This window comes from Sus scrofa, chromosome 10, assembly GCF_054392235.1.
Source record: "Sus scrofa isolate SSC_HxYL_T2T_F1_AM1 chromosome 10, Sscrofa_HxYL_maternal_Yorkshire_Landrace_v2.0, whole genome shotgun sequence".
In the NCBI taxonomy this organism is placed as follows: domain Eukaryota; kingdom Metazoa; phylum Chordata; class Mammalia; order Artiodactyla; family Suidae; genus Sus; species Sus scrofa.
Window position 1 is genome coordinate 59,559,024 of NC_139392.1, and position 23,362 is coordinate 59,582,385.

Here is a 23,362-nt window from a genome sequence, read left to right on the forward strand (position 1 = left end):
TGAACAAGGCCAGGGATCAAACCCGCAATCTCATGGTTCCCAGTCAGATTCGTCAACCACTGCACCACGATGGGAACTCCAAGCCCAGCCATGTTTAACAGGCATGTGTGTGCAGCCATGAAAGATACCCAGAACGGGTGGTCAGACACACAGAACAGACATCATGTGTGGAAACAGCTGAGAATCCAGTTGGTCAGGACGTGTACTAATAGCACAAGAAGCAAGGGCCCATGGACTCTGGCTGGAACTCAACACTTGCACATGTGTTCCCATCTGGACTATGAGAGGGTCTCTTCTCCCTTGGGGACCACAGCCTCCTCCCTCCAGGCCTCTGATTGACATGCTGGGTCCAGGAGTCCTGGAGAGCTGGAGCCAGCTCTTTTCCTTCCTGTCCTGTCTCTTCTCACTGCCACCTTAGCAGGGACGGCAGCGAGGTTCACAGTAGGCCAGCCAAGCAGGTCTCTTTGGCAGTTCCAATCCCTCCGGCCCTGGTCCTGCACATGTCTACACTCCACCCTCCGCTCTCAGACTCAGCAATCCCGCAAACGGGTCTCAAGCTCCAGGCACTTCCTCCCCTAATCGCCCTCCCGGGGCCAATCCTCCCCCCAAAGTCTCCTCACGCCCCATACCCCTACCTCCCTCATTAGCTTTCCTCCAATCCAGCTTCGCCTCTAGCCCCTAGGCGAGCCGAGGGGGCGGCCCCCCAACTCCTGCGGCAGGCGCGCGGCTGGGCGGGCGGGGTTGCGGGCGGGGCGCGAGCCGCAGCGCTGCTATAAAGGGCGCCACCCGGTGCTGGCCGCCACTGCTGCCGCGCCTGACGCCACCCGCCTTCTGACAGCGCCGCCGCCTGCCCCTGCCATGGGTCGACAGAAGGAGCTGGTGACCCGCTGCGGGGAGATGCTCCATATCCGCTACCGGCTGCTTCGCCAGGCACTGGCTGAGTGCCTGGGGACCCTTATCCTCGTGGTGAGTGGAGGGACCCAAAGAAGCCCTTCTGTCTCCAGACCCACAAGTCCCGGTCCCGCTGTGCACAGGAGGAGCTGTGTTTTTTAAGACAGCCCCGATTCCTCTCCCAGCTCTGATCGACCCTCCCCAACCCCGCGGCAAACTTCACCCCTTCCAGAGTACTCTTCACCCATAGCTGTAACCCCGTCTATGACAGCTCTGACTCTTGCCAGAATGACAGCTGTTATGCCCCAGTGACAGTTCTGATAGCTTACCCTCTCACAGGAACCTATCCCACAGGCTGAGGGAGGGTCACTCTGCAGCTTGGGACCTCCAGCCCTTTCTGGCTCCCACAGTTCCCCAGGTTTCCAGAGTCCCAGACCTGAGAGGTAATGGGAGCTGTGACAAATGGGTCCCATTAGGTTATTTGGGTCTGGGATGCCTGGCTTTTAATGAATAATTAAGCCTCAGAAAGTCCAAAAGTTCCTCTGACGTGAGGACAGTTTGCCACGGGGGCTGGGGGCAGAGGGCGGGAGCCACACAGCACACAGCAGAGAGGGAAGTAAGGAGGATCCTGAAGATAGGAGACAGTGGAAGGCAGCCTTGCCTCAGGCACAGAAGACATGGTGTCATTAAAGTTTGACCCCTAGTGCTCAGCGACTCCTAGACCTGGTCAGTTACCCTGACAGATGCTGTCAGCCTCTGTGCAGAAGCATCTCAGTTACTCTGGGGGTTCTCTGAGAGGGACACTTCCCTACCCCAGTTATTCCCCATCCCAATTATTCCCTGGTTACGCCAGTTATGCTCTGGGTTGTTCCGGGGCGACTCTGTTTGCATTTCTTGGGTCTGGAGGACACACCAGTTATGGGGCTCCATTTCCTGTCCCAGTTACTCTCTGATTTTCAGCCACTCTTGTGGTTACACCTGTTTTTCTCTGGGTTACTTCTGGGTTCAGTTAGTACCCTGCTCGTGTCCCAGTCCCAGCCCTAGGTAAGACAGACCAGCCAGCTCCCTGGGGACTAGGAAGAGGAACCAGGGACAAGTAGGGCTGGGTAGCCCACCCCACAAGGTTTCATGGGGAGAGGAGGGCTGAGACTCTCTGGCTTCCAGGAACAGGAAGGGGGGAAGCCAGGCAGGGTAATTATCAACAGCCCCTCCCCAGCTCATGGTCCTGCCAGTCATCCCTTCTCTCTCCTGTGCTAGGAAGTGGGGGGTGGGGTGGGCGGGCAGGTGCTTAACACCTCCTCCCCCAGAGCCTTGTGTCCCCCACGCCCTCTCTGATTTAGGGTCCAGCCCTGTTTGAGAGCAGTAAGGACAGGGGAAGCTGTCTTCCCTTCACAGAAGGGCCTCCCAACTGCCACCCAAGTCTCAGCCCCGCCTCCCCATCCCCACTCCTGCAAAGGAGCAGTCAGGCCTCCCGCTGAGCCCTAGGAGCATTTGGCTTATTATCCCTGACCACAGAAGGAGGGTGTTACCTTTTTGAAGGCTTCCAGGCTCAGGTGCTTGTGAGGCACTGGATGTCCGTGCCCAAGGAGGAGGGACCAGGCCTGGGAGACCCCCGAGTGGTGGGTGAGGGCTGGCCTGCATACCTCTGTGGGCTGGGGCCCTAGAGCCTACAGTGGCAGAAAGAGGGCTGGGTTTAGGGAGCGGGAAGCCTCTTTCTCTGGGGTCCCTTGTAAGGTGAGGAGACGAGAAGGAGCGGGGAGGAAGAGGAAGATTAGTCCCAAGGTGGTGGAACTGGCTCTGACAGCTTCCCCCTCCAAGCCCTCCTGGGATGGAGCCAGGTTTGGGCCTCAGATGGGCAAGGAGCCGAGGCCAGGGCCTGCCAAGCCAGGCAGGGTGCCCCAGACCCTCACGTGCCTGTTCTAACACACACACATACACACACACACACACACACACACAATCTCTGATCTTTGCTCTCACCTGCTTGTACACCTTTGCCCTGCATCACCACCCGCTGGCTTCCCCACTATCTCTTGGTCCTCCTGAAGGAGGATAATCAAAATGCTTAACAATCCAGTACAATGGGACACTGACCCATCAGAAAGGACAAGGGTCCTTAGCACAGGTCTTGGAAAATTTCTGATAGGTCAGCATAAACACTTCAGTTATGGTGAGGTGGGAGAGGAGAGCCAGGGCAGGGCTGGAGCAGCTTTGGGGGGCACTGGGGAGCTCAGAACAATAGCTCTTTACAGGTGGTACCAAAGCATATTTGCATTCAAACAAGAGGAACAGATATCCAGCCCCTCCTAGGCTTGCAGGACATTGGGGACCTTAGTCCCCTTGAATCCCATTTCTGGCAGGAAGCTTAGAACCAATCTCCCCACGTCCACTGCGCTGGGGGTCCTGGACTATGAATAGTGAGAGAAGCCCCTAAGATCTCTTTCTTTAAAACCTCCAAATCTGGGTGGGGAACCCGGACCCCTGGGGGCAAGGAGGGCAGAGTGGGTAGAGAGAGGAGGCTGTGGGACAGGGACAGGCCAAGGAGGCTAAAGGTGCTGAGAGGGTGACAAGGAGAGTCAGGGGTTCTGACACCCCAGATTCAGGAGAAGCCAGCCTGACTCCCAGACTCCTCCTTATTCCTTCGTGCCCTCCACCCCCACCCCAGCTCCTCTTTGGGGCAGAGAGGGAGGCAGCTGCAGGTGGGGGGTAAGTGAACCTTCCCACATCTGTGGGCCAGGCCTGAGGGGCTGGGGGAGGACCTGCTCAGGTGAGAGTGCCCCTTACATCCACTCCCATAGAGAGTCAAGGAAAATCAGTGAGGGCAGTTCAGCCATCTTCCGGGCCCCTAATCATAGGAGCCCAGTCCCTTCCATAGGACCCTGTTATATTAAGAGTTGGGACATTGAGGGCATGTCTGCCTCTTCTGTGGGGTATAATTGCCACAAGAGAGGGTGGGGTTTGATTCCATGAAAGGGCTTCTCATCCTCCTGTCTCCCCATGAAGGCAGAGGGAGGTAGCTGGCTTCCTCCCTTCCCTCTGGAGCAGGAGTCACTGGTCTTCAGCTGAGCCTCACTTTCCTTGCTTTGTTCTGTTTCCTGACACAGATGTTTGGCTGTGGCTCCGTGGCACAGGTCGTGCTCAGCCGGGGCACTCATGGTGGTTTCCTCACCATCAACCTGGCCTTTGGCTTCGCTGTCACCCTGGGTATCCTTGTTGCCGGCCAGGTCTCTGGTAAGGCCTTCCCCTGACCCTCAGCCATCAGCCCTCCACAGAACTTCCACCAGGTGTCCCCTAAAGAATGGGATGGGGTGGGGAGCTTTCCCAAGGGCAAGGTATAGCCATGCCTTAGCTTTGGACCCTTGGAAGAGGAGAGTAGAGGAGGAATTTGATACTTAGAACCTTAGGCGCTCAGCTTGGAATCAGAGATTAGCAGAGTTGGTCTGTTACATAGTCCAACCTGCCATTCTGCACAAGAAACCCTTCTCTGCACCCCTGCTCACCAGGGCCAGAGAGGGAGAACATGGGATGGGGGGAACCCTGGCCTCCCCACTGTGGTAGGCAGGGGCTAACAGGGGCTCCCATCTCTCCTCTGCTTAGGGGCCCACCTGAACCCTGCTGTGACCTTCGCTATGTGCTTCCTGGCCCGTGAACCCTGGATCAAGCTGCCCGTCTATACCCTGGCTCAGACTCTGGGAGCCTTCCTGGGTGCTGGGATCATTTTTGGGCTGTATTATGGTGAGCATTCCCATCCTGCACTCTTCCACTGCTCCCCTCCCTCTGTCTGGGACCTGCTAGCACCAGGCCTTTCGATGACAGACAACTAACTGGGGCCTGTCCAGGCTCTGAGCTCATGACTCATTCACGTGCAGGTCCAGGGTGGGGGCACAAGGGGAAAGAAATGAGTTGGGCAACAATGGAAACTCAGACCCTCCACCCCTCACTCCAGAGTAATAAAGTGGTGATCACACTCACCTAGGACCCCTGGGAGGGTGGACCCAGCCTGAGAAGGTAGGTGGGACTCAGGCCTCTGCCCTCACCTATTTGGTATCTAATCTGTCACCAGATGCAATCTGGGCCTTCGCCAACAACCAGCTTATAGTCTCAGGCCCCAATGGCACAGCTGGCATCTTTGCCACCTACCCCTCTGGACACTTGGACATGGTCAATGGCTTCTTCGACCAGGTATGGGCTGGGGATGAGTGAAGGGAACTCAGGGAGGGGGCCGGCTTGGGGACAGGACTCGACATTTCACCAGCAAAAATCTTAGCCCCACTGCTCTGGAAGGCAGAATGCAGGAGATGCCAAGATTCTAGGAGTAGAGGGAAGTCGGGGTGGAAGGCGGCACCAGAGGGCTCCCCTCACCCTTTTGTCCCCACTCCCCAGTTCATCGGCACAGCCTCCCTCATCGTGTGCGTGCTGGCCATTGTGGACCCCAACAACAACCCCGTGCCCCGTGGCCTGGAGGCCTTCACTGTGGGCCTGGTGGTCCTGGTCATTGGCACCTCCATGGGCTTCAACTCTGGCTATGCCGTCAACCCTGCCCGGGACTTCGGCCCTCGCCTCTTCACTGCCATTGCTGGCTGGGGCTCAGAAGTCTTCACGTGAGTTCCACCCCCACTGGCCTGCCCATGTCTGCCCCCCCTCTGCGCTGCCCCACCCGGCCCTAACCACATCTGTCTGCCCCCAGGACCGGCCGCCACTGGTGGTGGGTGCCCATTGTCTCTCCGCTCCTGGGTTCCATCGCCGGTGTCTTCGTGTACCAGCTCATGATCGGCTGCCACCTGGAGCCACCGCCACCCTCCACTGACGAGGAGAATGTGAAGCTGTCCCAAGTAAAGCACAAGGAGTAGATGCGAATGGGCAGGAGGCACCCCCCCCACTGCCCCCTCCCTTGAGCATCCATTGACTGTGCGGGGGCTGCTCCCTTGAAGCCCCCTTGAAGCCCCCTTGCTGACTCCTCTCCCGGGTTAAGAAACTCCTACCGCCACCCCTCCAGACAGGCCCCTTGGAGATTTTCCATCCTGCCCCAACAGTCCACTGCACCTAAGCTGTGGTGAAACAGGAAGTAGGGCCAAGATAGCCCTTTGTCTCCCAAAGAGAGAGAACGGGCAGCAGGTGGGTGAATGTGTGTGCATGTGCATGTGTGTGTGAGTTTTCCCAGATATTCATGGCACGGGACCACGTGGAAAGGACTCTAGCTGTGGGTGAGGCCCAGAGGAAGGGGGAATGTGGTGTGTCCACGTGTGAGGAAAGGCACTAGGGGCCTGAATTTTCAGGGGCTCCACGTGGAGGGGGGTCAAGGTACCTGTGTTTCTCAGTATGTGCCTGTCTGCCCTTCTTCCTCCGTGGGGGCTTCTATAGGCTTTGTAGGGAATGTGAGCAGGGCTGGGAGGAGGGGGTCACAGCCCAGGTGTGGAGCTCTGGCTATTCATAAAGTAGGAGCAGAGTGATGTGTTTCTGTCACAATGCAGGCATGAGGGGGGTGGGGTGACGTCCAGGTCATAAGTTTCATGTTTGCTCTTTTGAAAAAAAAAAATATATATATAGCAGATGTTACAGTTTTAGGGATGGGGGTTGGGAGACTCTAAATAGGGTCTTCATTCCTTTAATCCTCCACTCAATACATGTACTCTTTTGCCTTTTATAAAAAAAAAATAAAATATATGCCAATTGTATAAATATCTCTCCACTTGCTCTGCTGTTTTTCTGGGGCCACTTTAAGGAGCTTCAGTGAGCCTGGCCACAGATAGCCAGGGCACCCTGAGGGTAGGGGTCAGTCACACACACAGGTCAGAGAGCTCCTTCGTGTCAGCTTGAACTTGGTGGTTCCACACTTTTCCCCCAAGCTTCTATCGCCCTGGGAAACCCAGCAAGAGGAATCACATCTCCTTCCTGATCCCTGTACTCACCTACTACCCCAAAAGGGAAGAACTTTCTCCCAGCAGAGCTGCCCAAAGGGGAGGACTGCTATCCAAGAAGTAGTCAGCTCCCTGATGCTAGAAGAAACCAGATTGGCAACCTGTACTGTTTCTACAGCTTTCAGCTGTTTGGGCTCCATCACCTCCAACCAGACCTTGGCAACAGCCACCTTAGCAACCTCCCTGCCTCCAGCCTGCTCAGGTCAGTTCATACAGCAACCAGCAACCAAGGGATTTCTGAAACCCCTGCTGAAAGTGGGCCACCTGGAGACAATTCAAGTCTCTCCATCCCACATTCAGGTCTTCCAGGACCTGGCCCTGGTCCCTCCCACTCCCCTCATAGCGCTCCATCTACCCCAGACCACTGTGTGCTCCTGTGCCTTCCTACTTTGGGACCTCTGCTCCCAAGTGCCCACTCACTAATGTCCTCCAGATCTGCTCTGATGCCTCCTCCATGAAGTCATCCCTGCCCCTCCCCACCCTTCCAGCATGCTGCAGTCACTCCTGCCTCTGGCTGTACTTCAGTCCAGTCTGAGCGCACTTGTGTCCTGCAAGGTGGGGACTGACTCAGGTGCCCTCAATGCCCAAGGAGGCCAGGGGCTTCTACACCTAAACATGGGAAACTCAGGAGCCCCTTCTCACCTCCCCTCCTTCCTTACTGATTCCTCCTCACGTTTCACTAGGAGTAAAAGGGAAGGCGGCCCCAATCCAAGCCCTCCTGTAGGGTTAATCCTGTGGGAGCCAGAGGATCCCCAGGTCCAGAGAACTGTGGTTTTTAGAGAAGCCAACTCTTGCTCCCTAGCCATTTCACAGAGGAGGAGACCGTGGCCCAGAGAGGGTGGGTGGCAAATGCATGGTCACACAGCCCGGACTCTGGGGCAGGTGGGGGTGGGAGAAGGCAGTTCCATCTCAGGTCTCCACCTCCTCCTTGTCCCCAGCTCACAAGAGGCGTGTCTGGAATGCTGAAGGGACCTGAGCCAGAGGGAGTGTCCCCTTCTCAGGCCCTGGGGGGGAAGAAGGGCAAACCACAGGAGGAGAATGTGGGCTTCAGAGTTTCAATCCAGCCACACCGATCCCACTCTTGACGCCCTCACCTGCTGGTCTCTCGAGCAGGCCCTCTGTCATCTCTACCTCTCAAATCCTGCAGTTGACCCTGACCAGTCAGTCCAGAGGCCTTCTGGTGCAGTGGTGATCAAGTAGTCAGACTGGGTTCCAGGCCCAGCTTGGTCTCTCTCTAGCTGTAGGATGCTGGGCTACACATTTTCTTTCCCTGACCCTCAGTTTCCTCCTCTGTGAACTGGGAGACACTAAGACAAGGAGGTAGTGGAAGAAAACTCATGAAAAGGACTTAGCACAGGGACCCTTGGATGGGAATTAGTCAACAAATGTCACCTTGTGATTCTTCCTGCAGACTGGAGATGGGGGTTGGTGGTGGAGGAGAGATGCTGACAGCTGTTTTTTTAAAGGTTACTGAATTCAATATCCTCTCGACTTCAGATTCCTTCCATGAGTCTGAAGTTCCTTAGTGGGGAGGAGAAAGAGTGGGGTGATAGATTGACGCTCCCTAACTTGAGGAGGTTTTTGGTAGGACTATAAGGGAGACACAAGATGGGGCCATCATGGGCATAGTGGGCAGAGAGAGGAGCAAGCAGCTGAGGGAACACGTTGGATGGAAGGTCAGACCTCGTGATAAAGGGGAAGGCCTGGCCCATCAGTGACAGCCCAGCAGTAGCATGACCCTTGGGGGCAGGAGTTTCCCATCTCCTGACTCCCTCCTGAGATATGCATCCTATCAGCAGCTCCATCTGATAGCAAGTTCTGGAAAGAAAGCTTTTTATCTCCTTCAGGAAGGTATCTTAATCCATTTTCCACGGTAGACTTGAAAAGAAAATCAAGATCCAGGCCTCATCTCTGTTCCTCCTTCCTGAGTTAGTCCTCTCCACAGCCCACTTTGGAGTAGCCCACGGTTCCTTAAAGTTCTGACTTGTTTGTGTCAAAATTAGCCTCCGTGAAACCTGAGCTTGGTTTCCTTTTCCTTGTGTGCCGGCCTCTGTATGCACAAGTGTGCACTTCTTGGTCAGTGTTGTTGGGTGTGCCCTTCTTTCTTTCAGTCTGTCTGGCTAGGGCTCTGTGTCTGTGCCCCCATGTCTCTGTCTCTTTCTGCACCTCTGTAACTTCCTTGGGTCTTTTTTCTCTCTCTCTCTTTTTTGATTTTTTTAGGGCCACACCCACAGCATATGGAAATTTCCAGGCTAGGGGTCGAATTGGACCTACAGCTGCTGGTCTACACCACAGCCACTGCAACGCCAGACCCTTGCCTCATCTGCGACCTACACTGCAGCTCATGGCAACACCCGGATCCTTAACCCACTGAGCAAGGCCAGGGATCAAATACATGTCCTTATGAGTACTATTCGGTTCGTTACCACTTAGCCACAACGGGAACTCCTTGTGTACCTAAGAGAGTCTGAGTGACTCTCCTGCCAGCCCAGTCCCGCTTGTCTTACCGGAGGGCATGCCTCCTCCTTATTCCCGGTAATGAGCTCCCTCCTGCTTGCTAACTCTTTCCTCTTGATTTTGTTTGTCTAAAAACCTGGGTGGGGCACCCCCAGGCTTGGGGAAGTGTGGGTTGGGTTGAGTTGGGTGGGGTGGGAAGGGGAGAGGAGGAACTACTCCACCCGTACAAAGACCCCAGTGGCAAAGGTACTGGCTTCCTCACTGGGAGGAGGGAGCCTGTCCTGCAGTGGGGACCCCAAGTTATGGCCTGGGAATGCTGGCAGTGTAAAGGAAGGACAGAAGGAGGCACTGGGGAGCTCGGTAATGAATTCAGTAAAGTTGCAGAATGCAAAGTTAATATACAGAAATCTGTTACATTTCTGTTTTTGTTGTTGCTGTTGTTGTTTTTGGCAATGCTTGAGGCATACAGAAGTTCCCAGGCCAGGGACTGAACCAGTGCCACAGAAGTGATCTGAGCCATGGAAGCGACAATGCCGACAATGCCGTATCCTTAACCAGAGAATTCCCTACATTTCTGTACACTAACAATGAACTATCAGAAATATAAATTGGAGTTCCCGTCGTGGCGCAGTGGTTAACGAATCCGACTAGGAACCATGAGGTTGCGGGTTCGGTCCCTGCCCTTGCTCAGTGGGTTAACGATCCGGCGTTGCTGTGAGTTGTGGTGTAGGTTGCAGACGCGGCTCGGATCTCGCGTTGCTGTGGCTCTGGCGTAGGCCGGTGGCTACAGCTCCGATTCAACCCCTAGCCTGGGAACCTCCATATGCCGCGGGAGCGGCCCAAGAAATAGCAACAACAACAACAAAAAAAGACAAAAAGACAAAAAATATATATATAAATAAATAAAAGAGAGAAGATTATAAAAATATATATATATAAATTAAGGCGCATTCCCATGTGGTGCAGCAGGTAAGGATCAAGCATTGACACAAGCTTGTCACAGATGCAGCTTGGATCCAGTGTTGCTGTGGCTGTGGCACAGGCTGGGCAGCTGCAGCTCTGATTTGATCCCTAGCCTGGGAATTTACATATGCCACAGGTGTGGCCATTAAAAGATTTGAAAAAAAAAAAAAAAGAAATTGGAGATGACACAAACAGATGGAAAGATATACCACGTTCTTGGACTGGGAGAATACTGTTAAAATGACTATACTACCCAAAGCAATCTACAGATTCAATGCAATCCTTATCAAAATACCAATGACATTTTTCATAGAACTAGAATCTTAATTTGTGTGAAAACACAAAAGACCCTGAATAGTCAAGACAATCTTGTGAAAGAAGAACAGAGCTGGAGGCTGGAGGAATCAGACTCCCTGACTTCAGACTATACCATAGAGCTACAATCATCAAAACCACATGGTACTGGCATGAAACCGGACACACGGGATCAGCAGAACAGACACATGGATCAATGGAACAGAAGAGAAAGCCCAGAAATAAACCCACACACTTATGGTCAATTAATCTATGACAAAGGAGGCAAGAATATGCAATGGAGAAAAGAATCTCTTCAACAAGTGGTTGGGAAAACTGGACAGCAACATTTACAAGAATGAAATTAGAACATTCTCTAATACCAAATAGAAAAATAAACTTGAAATGGATTAAAGACCTAAATGTAAGACTGGATCCATAAAACTCCTAGAGAAAAACATAGGTAGAATACTCATTGACATAAATTGTAGTGATATTTTTTTTGATCAGTCTCCTAGAACAAAAAAAAAAATACAAAATAAAAACAAAAATAAGCAAATGAGACCTAAACAAACTTAAGAGTTATGCACAGCAAAGGAAACTATTGATGAAATTAAAAGACAACTTACTGAATGGAAGAAAATATTTGCAAATGATATGACCAATAGGAGTTAATATCGAAAATATATAAATAGCTCATACAATTCAACCTCAAAAAAGTAAACAACCTAAAAAAAAAAAAGTAAACAACAACCTAGAGTTCTCTTGTGGCACAGCAGGTTAAGGATCCAGCATTGTCACTGCAGTATCTTGGGTTGCTGCTCTGGCACAAGTTAAATCCCTGGCCTGGGAACTTCTACATGCTGCAAGGATGGCCAAAAAAAAAAAAAAAAAAGTAAACAACCTGATTAAAAAATGGTCAGGAAGTTCCTGTCGTGGCTCAGCGCAAACAAATCCGACTAGTACCCATGTGGATGTTCGTTTCACCCCTGGCCTCATTCAGTGGGTTAAGGATCCGGTGTTGCCATGAGCTGCAGTGTAGGATCCCACATTGCTGTGGCTGTGGTGTAGGCCAGCAGCTACAGCTCCAAATCAACCCCCTGGCTTGGGAACCTCCATATGCTGAGGATGCTGCCCTTAAAAAACAAAAAAACAAAACAAAACAAAAAAAACAAAAAAGAGAGAGAGAGAGCTTGCAGATGGCCAACCGGCTTGTGAAGATACTCAACATTGCTAATCATCAGGGAAATGTAAATCAAAACCGCAATAAGGGAATTCTTGCTGTGGCACAACAGGACCATAGACGTCTCTGGAGCACTGGGATGCATGTTCAATCCCCAGCTGGGCACAATGCATTAAAGGACCTGGTGAGGCCACATCTGCAGTGTAGGTTAGAACTGTGGCCAACTGATCCTTGGCCCGGAGAACTCCATATGCCTCCGAGTAGCCAACAAACAAACAAACAAACAAACAAACAACACGATGAGATTATCACCACACATCTGTCAGAATGACTATCATCAAAAAGAGTACAAATAACAAATGTTGGCCAGGATGTGGAGAAAGGGGAATCCTTATACCTTGTTGGTAGAATGTAAATTGGTTCTTTTTTTTTTGTCTTTTTGCTATTTCTTGGGCCGCTCCTGCGGCATATGGAGGTTCCCAGGCTAGGGGTCGAATCGGAGCTGTAGCCACTGGCCTACACCAGGGCCACAGCAACGCGGGATCCGAGCCGCGTCTGCAACCTACATCACAGCTCACGGCAACGCCGGATCGTTAACCCACTGAGCAAGGGCAGGGACCGAACCCGCAACCTCATGGTTCCTAGTCGGATTCGTTAACCACTGCGCCACGACGGGAACTCCAGAATGTAAATTGGTACAGACACTATGGAAAACAGTATGCTGGTTTCTCAAAAAACTAAAAATAGACCTACCATATAACTCAGCAATTATATTACTGGGTATATACCTGAAAAAATGAAAACACTAATTCTAAAAGATACATGCAGAGTTCCCATTGTGGCTCAGTGGAAAAGACCTAAATAGTATCCACAAAGATGTGGATTCAATCCCTGGCCCAACTCAGTGCGTTAAGAATCTGGTGTTGCTATAAGCTATGGTGTAGATTGCAGACACAGCTTGGATCTGGTGGTGTTATGGCTGTGGTGCTGGTGGGCAGTTGTAGCTCTGATTGACCCCTGGCCCCTAGCCTGGGAACTTCCATATGCTGCACCTGCGGCCCAAAAAAGCAAAAAATAAAATAAAAGTTACATGCACTCCAATGTTCATAGTAGTACTGTTTACAGTTCTCAAGCTATGGAAGCAACCTAAGTGTCCATCAACAGATGAATGGATTAAGAAGACGTGGTAGATTCAGGAATTCTACTAGATAGAAATAGATAGATACCTAGATAGACAGATAGATATCCAGAATAGATGTATGAATACTACTCTGCCATGAAAAAGAATGAAGTTTTGCCATTTGCAACAATATGGATAGACTTGAAGGGCATCATGCTAAGTGAAATAAGTCAAAGAAAACTACTGTAGGATATCACTTACATGTGGAATCTATTTTTTTAATTTAATTTTTATTTTTTTGGTCTTTTTGTCTTTTTAGGGCTGCACCCACAGCATATGGAGGTTACCAGGCTAGAGGTCCAATTGGAGCTGAAGCTGCCAGCCTACACCACAGCCACAGCCACAGCAATGCCAGATCTGAGCCGTATCTCTGACTTAGACCACAGCTCACAGCAATGCTGGATCCTTAACCCACTGAGCAAGGCCAGGGATCGAACCCATGTCCTCACGGATGCTAGTTGGGTTCGCTAACCTCCAAGCCACGAAAGGAACTCCATGGAATCTAAAGTATACAATAAACAAATGAATATAACAAAAAAGAAAGACTCACAGATATAGAGAACAAACTAGGGGTTACCAGTGAGGAGAGGGAAGACTCAAGGAACATGACAGGGGTTGGAGACTAAGAGGTACAAACTACTATGTATAAAATAAATAAGCTACAAGGATATATTGTACAGCATAGGAAATATAGCCAATATTTTGTAATAACTATAAATGGAGTATAACCTTTAAAAATTGTGAATTACTATACTGTATAACTTACATAATATTGTATATCAACTATACCTCAATTAAAAAAAATAAAATAGGAATTCCCATCTTGACACAGTAGAAACGAATCCGACTCGGAACCATGAGGTTGCGGGTTCGATCTCTGGCCTCGCTCAGTGGGTTAAGGATCCGGCGTTGCCACGAGTTGTGGTGTAAATTGCAGACATGGCTTGGATCTGACGTTGCTGTGGCTATGGCATAGGCCGGTGGCCACAGCTCTAATTTGACCCCTAGCCTGGGAACCTCCATATGCTATGGGTGCAGCCTTAAAAAGCCAAAAAACAAAAACAAAAAAACAAAAAAAACCCCAAAACAATTTTTATTATTTGTTTTTCAAGGAGATGGCACTGGGTCCCTCAGGGAGATTAAAGGGGCTCACCTTGAACACTGAGTAGAACAGCTGAGTCCCAGGCAGGCAGAGGAGTGGGTATATATGCCCAGCAGCTGGGCAGCCTCCTCAGGGACTCAGTAGTTCCATTCCTGGGTCCTCAGTCTTTGGTGCCAGGTTTATCAGAGGTAAGGGAGAGGATGGCAGTGGGACAGAGACACTGCCTGGTCTGGGCACTGTGGCTGTCCCAGAGTGGCACCTACCTCCTCTTTGCAAAGGGGAAAATTGAGGCCCAGCATCTCACTCAGGGTCACAGAGCAATGCAGCAAAACCTGGACCAATATTCAGCTTACTGTTCCCATCCTGGCTCCCTTCAACACTTTTCCCAGGCAGAATTTTGTAGCATCTTAGGGAGCAGCACCCTGGGTCCAGATCACCAGTGTTCCCAACCAGCCCTTCCCAGACATGGGCCCTTGGGCATGTGGTCCTCATCATCTCCAGACCCAATCTCTGCCCACTCCATGCTCTTGGAGGCTAGTTTCTGCAGGCTGCATCACCTGGGCCCTCTTGCCCTCTGGTTTCCAGGTAGGATTGGTAAGTGGGAGGCACACCTGGGAAATCAGAAGGCAGAGAGGGTGTGGAGGGGATTGGGGGAAAAAGTCAGGGTACTCATGCCTTTTCCAGGACATTCAGTGAATCCAGTAATACTGCTCTCTCCTCTCACCTCCTCTGGCTGAGGGAATGGCTGCCAACCATGAGTGCCTGGGCCATCCCTTCACCCTGCCCACCTCTTGTAAATAGTCCCTTCATAAGCCCTCTTCGGCAAAGCCTTCTGAGGATATACTATTCCTGCTGGATTGTTGACAGATGCCATTTCTCTACCTTTTGCTTTCTTTCTTTTTCTTTTTCCTGTATTTTTAGGGCCACACCTGTGGCATATGGAGGTTCCCAGGCTAGGGTTCAAATTGGAGCTGCACCTGCTGGCCTATGCCACAGCCACAGCAGTGCCAGATCCAAGCTGTGTTTGTGACCTACACTGCAGCTCAAGGCAATGCTGGATCCTTAACCCACTGAGTGGGACCAGGGATCGGACCTACACCCTCACGGATACTAGTCAGGTTCATTACCACTGAGCCAAAACCAGAACTTCATCTGTCTGTCTGTCTTTCTTTCTTTTTCTTTCTTTTTTTTTGGCCGTTCCCACAGCATATGGAAATTCCTGGGCCAGGGATCAAACCCACGCCGCAACAGCAACCCAAGCCACAGCAGTGACAATGCTGGATCCTTAACCTGATGCACCACAAGGGAGCTTTGCTCTGGGAAGTCTTTTTGGTCTACTCCCACTCTCCTCTAGGCCTTGCCTTTTTTCTGGAAGCTGGTTTAAGGTGTGATGGCTTTTGTCACGGTGGCCTGGCCAGGTAAGGAGAGAGAAAGCTCTGGGAGTCCTGATAACCATCTGGACACAGCCCACCGCTTGTCTCCATGGAGATGCCCCTCATAGCTCAGGAGGTACCTGGAATGTCTTGCTTACCACCCTCATCCTTTGCCTCTCTGCTCGGGATCACTGCCAGGGCTTGGCCGGAAAGAGGTGGGGAGGCAGGGGAGGTAGCTGGCTTAATCAGGCAGGCAGGCTGCAGGCTCTGGCCTGAGGGAGTACTTTCCTAGGAGAGGTAGCATTTAGCTGGAGGATCCTCAGTCCACATCAGGGGTGGAGAAGAGAAATTGACTGCAGCCTGTGGACAAAGTCTCCCCTTTATTGGACTAAATAAAGTTTACAGCTTGAGCCACCTTCAGCCCTGAGAGGTGTATGTGTGCCCACCTACAAGTGAGGGTGTATCTGCTCTAAGTGGTGAAGAACTGGGCGGTGGTGTGTATGTGTGTATGTTCACACCAATACATTTACATCTTCACTCATTCACTCACCAACATACCCAGGCACACTCACTCCACACCTATATTCACACATGCACACTTATACTCTGACAATGACACTCACTTACACTCAAGTGTTCAAACACACTTACATACACTCCTGTGCACCCAGCACTTCTTACACACACACACACACACACACACACACACCCCTACCTCTACTCCATGTCCTTACACACAGTCCTTTTTTTTTTTTTTTTAAATGGACCCACCCATGGCATATGGAAATTCCTGGGCCGGGGATCTGAGACTTAGCCATGACCTACACCACAGCTATAGCAATGCTGGATCCTTTAACCCACTTCATCAGGCTGGGGATCAAACCCATGCCTTCACAGTGACCCGAACTACTGCAATTGGACTCTTTTTAAAAATTTTTTTGTCTTTTCTATAGCCGCGCCCACGGCATGTGGAGGTTCCCAGGCTAGGGGTCGAATTGGAGCTGTAGCCACTGGCCTACACCACAGCCACAGAAATGCCAGATCCAAGCTGCATCTGAGACCTACACCATAGCTCACAGCAACGCCAGATCCTTAACCCACTGAGTGAGGCCAGGGATGGAACCCGCAACCTCATGGTTCCTAGTTGGATTCATTAACCACTGAGCCATGACAGGAACTCCTGCAATTGGATTCTTAATCCAGTGTGCCACAGTGGGAACTCCAACACACACACACACACTCTTATAGCCATGCATGCTTAAGCTCACATTGAAACACTCACTCACCCTTGAATACACACTTGTGCAGCTCGAATACACTTCTACTTGCAGGTTGCCAGAAGCCACACATCTATGCAATGAGTCTGACAGGTGGAAGTGTGTGGGGTGAGTGCAGAGATGGGGGAGGAAGAGGTGGGCATCATGGGGGTCAGGATATGGGCTTGGGAAGCCTTTGGGTGTTAAGGTCACAACCCAGATTTTCAGGGCAAGGGGTCAGGAAGCAGGAGGTTTAGAGAATGTGAATGAGAGTCCCAGTGGCTGGTCAGGGGACATAGTAACTGTTGCAAATACTTGCTGAATAAGAGAACAGCAGGATTGACTAAAACTCCTCATTTCCAGGAGTTCCCACTGTGGCGTAATGGGATTGGGTGGTGGCATCTCTGCAGCACCAGGACACAGGTTGGATCCCTGGCCCGGCAGAGTGGGTTAAAGGATCTGACCTTGCCACACCTGCTGCAGAGGTCACAAATGTGCCTCAGATCTGATCCCTGGCCTGGGAACTCCATATGCCATGGGGTGACCAAAAAGAAAAAAAAAAAAAAAAGAGGAAGTCTGGTTTGGGCAACAGCAGTAATTCACTGGCTCACATAACTGAAAAATCAGAGGAAAACTTTAGGTGAGGCTTGAATCAGCACTCATGTCCACTCTGTTTGTCTTTCTTCCTTCCATGATGTCAACCTCATCCTAGCCTAGATTCTCTTATGGTTCCAAGATACCTGGCAATAGCTCCAGGCTACATGCTTGTTGTTAGTGTCCAGCAGGGAAGAGGGAGCATCTTTGTCACAGCAGGTCAAGCAAATACCCAGAGGCACACTCTGATTGGACCAGCTTGGTTCCATGCCCAGCCCTGAGTCACAAGCATGGCCTAACTGATTGGATTACCTTAAGTCACATGTTGTACCTCTGGTCTCAAGAGAGATGTCAGCTCCATCTGAACAAAATGATTCCCAAATGGAAACAAAGAATGTTAAGAAAGGGGGAACCAGAGTCTACTGAATAGTTCCTTCTTCACAGAATTTAAAGCCTAATCAACCCAGACACCTATGGTCAATTAATCTTCAACAAAGGAGGCAAGAATATAAAATGGGAAAGAGACAGTCTTTACAGCAAGTGATGCTGGGAAAAACTGGACAGCCACAGGTAAATCAATGAAATGGGAACACACCCTCACACCATGCTCAAAAATAAACTCAAATGGCTTAAAGACTTAAACATAAGACAAGACATCATCAAACTCCTAGAAGAGAACATAGGCAAAACATTCTCTGACATCTACCCTATAAATGTTTTCTTAGGTCAGTCTCCCAAGGCAACAGAAATAAAGGCAAAAATAAACCAATGGGACCTAATCAAACTGACAAGCTCTTGCACAACAAAGGAAACCATAAGGACAAACAAAAACACAACCTACAGAATAGGAGAAAATAGTTTCACACGATGCAGTTTCACACCCCTGACAAGGACTTAATCTCTAAAACGTACAAACAACTTATGCAACTCAACAGCAAAAAAACCCAACAACCCAATTGAAAAATGGGTGAAAGACCTGAACATACATTTCTCCAAAGAAGATATACAGATGGCCAAAAGGCACATGAAAAAATGCTCAACATCACTAATTATTAGAGAAATGCAAATCAGAACTACAGTGAGGTGCCTCCTCACACCTGTCAGAATGGCCATCATTAACAAGTCAACAACAAATGCTGGAGCAGGTGTGGAGAAAAGGGAACCCTCCTACACCGTTGGTGGCAATATAAATTGGTACAAACACTATGGAAAACAGTATGGAGGTACCTTAGAAGACTAAATATAGAACTACCATTTGATCCATCAGTCCTACTCTTGAGCATATATCCGGACAAAACTTTTCTTGAAAAAGACACATGCACCTGTATGTTCATTGCAGCACTATTTACAATAGCCAAGACATGGAAACAACCTAAATGTCCATCGACAGATGAATGGTTTAAGAAGATGTGGTATATATACACAATGGAATACTACTCAGTCATAAAAAAGAACAAAATAATGCCATTTGCAGCAGCATGGATGGAACTAGAGACTCTCATACTAAGTGAAGTAAGTCAGAAAGAGAAAGCCAGATACCACATGATATCACATATATGGAATCTAATATATGGCACAAATGGACCTTTCCACAGAAAAGAAACTCATGGACTTGGAGCAAAGACTTGTGGTTGCCAAGAAGGAGGGGGAGGGAGTGGAATGGACTGGGAGTTTGGGGTTAACAGATGCAAACTATTGCATTTGGAGTGGAGAAGCAATGAGATCCTGCTGTATAGCACAGGGAACTATATCTAGTCACTTGTGATGGAACATGATGGAGGATAATGTGAGAAGAAAAAATATAGATATATGAATGACTGGGTCACTTTGCTGTATAGTAGAAATTGACAGAACACTGCAAAGCAACTGTAATGGAAAAAATAATTAAAAAAAAAAAAAGCCTAGGAGTTCCCTTCATGGCTCAGTGGTTAACGAACCCAACTAGGATCCATGAGGATGCAAGTTTTATCCCGGGCCTCGATCAGTGGGTTAAGGATCCGGTGTTTCCATGAGCTGTGCTGTAGGTCGCAGACGTGGCTTGGATCCTGCATTGCTGTGGAGAGTGGGCCAAGGTCACCTGTCACTAAGCCAACCCTATACCACTATAGTGAGGCCCGAAGGATGAGAAGGAATCAGCCAGATGGGGTACTCCAGGTAGAGGTAACAGGTGACAGGAGATCAAGTTCCCTGGAAAAGCTAGAGAGCATTCTGTGTGGCCAGAGCTTAGAGTACCATAAGAGACTAGAAAGGTGGGTGGGGCAAGGTCAGGCAGGATTCTGGTCACTGAAGCCTCCTAGGACTCTTGTTTAGTGGCCCCTCTGAACCCATCCATCACTAAGCTAGGGGACGGGGAGAAGCCAGCTAGGACCAGACTCAGTCTTGGATGGAGACTAGACACACAGTGAACAGATTAGGGACGTAAGAAAAGTATTGTAAGAGGCGTGGGCGTCAAAAGCTCCAGAGCAATTTCCATTATTACTCTGCCTCAGTTTCCCCTCAAGACCATAGGGGGTGTTGCATGAGATGATTGGATCCTTAATTTCCTCTCTGGCTCTAGCATTTTGTATTCTCTTCTGGGTTTCTTCACAGTCTTAAATTCAGATAATGGAAGTAATGAATGAAGGAAGGAGAGGGGGAAAAAAGAGAAAGAAATACCCCTTTTTTTTCTTTCTTTTTTTTTGCTTTTTAGAGTGGTACCTGTGGCATATAGAAGTTCCTGGGCTAGGGGTCGAATCAGAGCTGCTGGCCTACACCACAGCCACAGCAACAGCAACACAGGATCCGAGCTGCATCTGCAATCTATACCACAGTTCATGGCAACACAGGGACCTTAACCCACTGCCGGGGCCAGGAGTCAAACCAGCACCCTCATGGATACTAGTCAGGTTTGCTTCCTCTGAGCCACAATGGCAACTCTGAGGAATCCCCTTTTTATAGAAGGTCTTTACATTAGTAATAAACTGCTGAAGGCTTGGGGAGATGGAGGGAGTTTATTGCGCACAAACTCAACTACCCATTCGAGTTGAATATCAGACACTCCTGCTCTTAGAAATCACTTTGGCTCCACCACAGTGGTGATTTCCCACTGGCACCTTTATCCTGTTCAGCTGTCTAGCCCCTGGCCACATCACAGGTTTCTTTCCTTTCTTACCTTAACTTTTTGGTAAAGTACTTACCTGAGCAAAAAGATCACTAGCACACAGGTCCTGAGATTTCCTTTAATGAAAACCACTCTTCTCAGGTTTTTGTTTGTTTTTTGTGGGTTTTACTTTTCTTCCCCCCATTTTATGGCCACACCCATGGCACATGGAAGTTCCTGGACCAGGGACTGAATTCGAGAAGTAGCTGCAACCTACTGGGCCAGGGATCAGACCTGTACCTCTGAAGCGACTCAAGCCACTGCAGCCGGATTCTTAACCTACTGCACCATGGCAAGAACTCCTTTCTCAGGTTTTAAAAAGCAGTCTGCCCTCCTTCATTTCAAGCAATTACAACTCTTCTGGTAACTGCCATTTACATGTCTATCCCAAAGACTATTCTTCATGAAGTCAGAGAAACCTCATATGTTGCATGTATCCCAATAAATATTTGCAGGAGAAATGAATGGGATTATTCCGACCTCCCCTTGAAGCCCACGTTCCTTTCTCTCTCCTTCTGGGGAATGGTTATGACAAAGCATTAGAAGAAATCCCACTTCTGGGCATCTATCCAAAGAAAACCGTGACTCGAAAAGACACATGTACTCCAATGTTCATTGTAGCACTATTTAAAGTAGCCAAGACAGGAGTTCCCGTCATGGCACAGTGGTTAACGAATCCGACTAGGAACCGTGAGGTTACAGGTTTGATCCCTGGCCTTGCTCAGTGGGTTAAGGATCTGGTGTTGCTGTGAGCTGTGGTGTAGGTTGCAGATGCGGCTTGGATCCCATGTTGTTGTGGCTCTGGTGTAGGCCAGCGGCTATGGCTCCAATTTGACCCCTAGCCTGGGAACCTCCATATGCTGCAGGAGCAGCCCAAGAAATGGCAAAAAGACAAAAAAAAAAAAAAAAGCCAAGACATGGAAAAAAACCTAAATGTCCATCAACAGAGGAGTGGATCAAGAAGATGTGGTACATATACAAAATGGAATATTACTGAGCCATTAAAAGGAACAAAATACCGGCATTTTTAGCAACATGGATGGACATGGAAATTATCACACTAAGTGATGTCAGTCAGACAATGAGATACCACCATCAAATGCTATCACTTACATGTGGAATATGAAAAAAGGACACAATGAACTTCTTTGCAGAACAGATACTGACTCACACTTTTTTTTTTTTTGTCTTTTTGCCATTTCTTGGGCTGCTCCTATAGCATATGGAGGTTCCCAGGCTAGGGGTCTAATCAGAGCTGTAGCCACTGGCCTACACCACAGCTCATGGCAACGCCGGATCCTTAACCCACTGAGCAAGGCCAGGGATCGAACCTGCAACCTCACGGGTCCTAGTCAGATTTGTTAACCACTGTGCCATGACAGGAACTCCATGACTCATAGACTTTGAAAAACTTATGGTTTCCAAAGGAGACAGTTTGGGGGGTGGGGGGATGCACTGGGGGTGTGGGATGGAAATCCTATAAACCTGGATTGTGATGATCATTGTACAACTATAAATGTAATAAATTCATTGAGTAGTTTAAGAAAAAAGCATTAGAAGAGACAGTTGTGGGGAGTTCCCGTTGTGGCTCAGCAGTTAATGAACTCAACTAGGATCTATGAGGGCATGGGTTCAATCCCTGGCCTTGCTCAGTGGGTTAAGGATCTGGAGTTGCCATGAGCTGTGGTGTAAGTTGCAGATGCAGCTCAGATTTGGCATTGCTGTGGCTGTGGTGTAGGCTGGTGGCTACAGCTCCAATACAACCCCTAGCCTGGGAACTTCCATATGCCACAAGTGCAGCCATAAAAAAAACCAAAAAAAAAAAAAAAAAAAAAAAAAAGAGGGAAAGAGTTGTGGAAGAAACTGGTGGAACGGAGGAATAGACAAATCCTTGGCTAGGACAGCTGTGGCAAAAGTTGTATTCTCCAAGAAGAGGGAGGTTAGGGGCTCTTGGTGGACCTCATATTGGGGTGGATGTGTACCCATGAGGGTGGAGGCAGATATGACACGCTTGGGTCCCTTGATGGGCCTTGGCACAGCTAAGAAAGGCACCCAGCCAGACCCTCTGGCTGTGACCACACCTGGAGATCTTATCTGGAACCCAGCACTGATGGATGGTACTGAGTCATGGGACCTGGGGCCTAAGAAACAGTTCTGATGTTGAAATAGGCCTGGGGAGGGGGAAGGGTGGATGTTTCTAGTTTGCCATCAGCACAGACATCATTGCTACCCCACACCTCTTATCATCTTTGGGTCACCTTATGGTCATCACTCATCTCCCACCCTTTCAGTCATTTGTCACCCTCACCATCATGCTTGTATGACAACCTCTGCCCCTTTCTAAACCATACTGTCACTCACTTGACCCAGTTTCCATCACCGTGTTTCCTTCTCAAGATTGCCACCATCCCTGGCCCAGCCTCATGACCAAGGCTGTTGCTATCTGAACCCACATTGTCTTCTTTATCAACTGCCTCTACCCCCAAACCTATCACTGGCTGGTTCCATTTCTGTCTCCCCTGTCACCCTGACTGTCACCACCTGTCCATGTCATCCTTGTCACCTTTGTTACTATAGCCCTTACCACCTGTTACAATTTCTGTCACTTCTAAGTCCTGGGGACTGTAACCATCTTTCCCCATCCCCTCTGTTAGTTCACTGGCACTGCCCATCGAGCCTCCACCCTGTTACCACTTTCAACATCCTCCTGTCTCCAGTCGCTCATCTAGGTCCCCAAATGGGCTTTTTCCTCTGGTCTAGATGTTCTCAACATGTGCCTACCTCTGGGCCTTTGCCCCTGCCTTTCTAGCCTCTGGCCACCTCTCTGTTTCTGTGTCTAGAATCACCAAGTTCCTTACCTTTGCTCTCTGCCCTGGCCGAGGGGCCTTCATTTCACCATGTTGTCAGGACCCTGGGGCTAGACATTTATTCATATACTTGGGGAGTTCCCATTGTGGCTTGTGGTAATGAACCCGACTAGTATCCATGAGGATTCAGGTTCCATCCCTGGCC

The 23,362-nt window shown here is 49.7% G+C and overlaps 2 protein-coding genes across 2 annotated transcripts in view; one reads left to right on the forward strand and one right to left on the reverse strand.

Moving 5' to 3' along the window:
* The first annotated feature begins 857 nt into the window (after positions 1 to 857).
* AQP3 (aquaporin 3) lies at positions 858 to 5,759 on the forward strand. The gene is made up of 6 exons (NM_001110172.1): positions 858 to 966; positions 3,996 to 4,122; positions 4,489 to 4,626; positions 4,955 to 5,073; positions 5,275 to 5,492; positions 5,579 to 5,759. Exons 1-6 carry the CDS (start codon positions 859 to 861, stop codon positions 5,739 to 5,741), a joined length of 873 nt encoding a protein of 290 aa, NP_001103642.1. The 5' UTR covers position 858; the 3' UTR covers positions 5,742 to 5,759.
* Positions 2,421 to 23,362, reverse strand: part of LOC146399457 (uncharacterized) — a 79,488-nt gene continuing 58,546 nt past the window's right edge. The window contains exon 4 of the transcript XR_014817779.1: positions 2,421 to 2,526. The gene's annotated coding sequence lies outside the window, so the exon portion shown is untranslated. The remainder of the gene's footprint in view (positions 2,527 to 23,362) is intronic.

Bases quoted from the DNA above. Each gene is read 5' to 3' on its own strand.
- AQP3 (NM_001110172.1), top strand. From the start codon at position 859: ATGGGTCGACAGAAGGAGCTGGTGACCCGCTGCGGGGAGATGCTCCAT. The intron at 4,123-4,488 runs GTAAGGCCTTCC...TCCTCTGCTTAG, and splicing joins TGTTGCCGGCCAGGTCTCTG to GGGCCCACCTGAACCCTGCT. The intron at 5,074-5,274 runs GTATGGGCTGGG...CCCACTCCCCAG, and splicing joins TCAATGGCTTCTTCGACCAG to TTCATCGGCACAGCCTCCCT.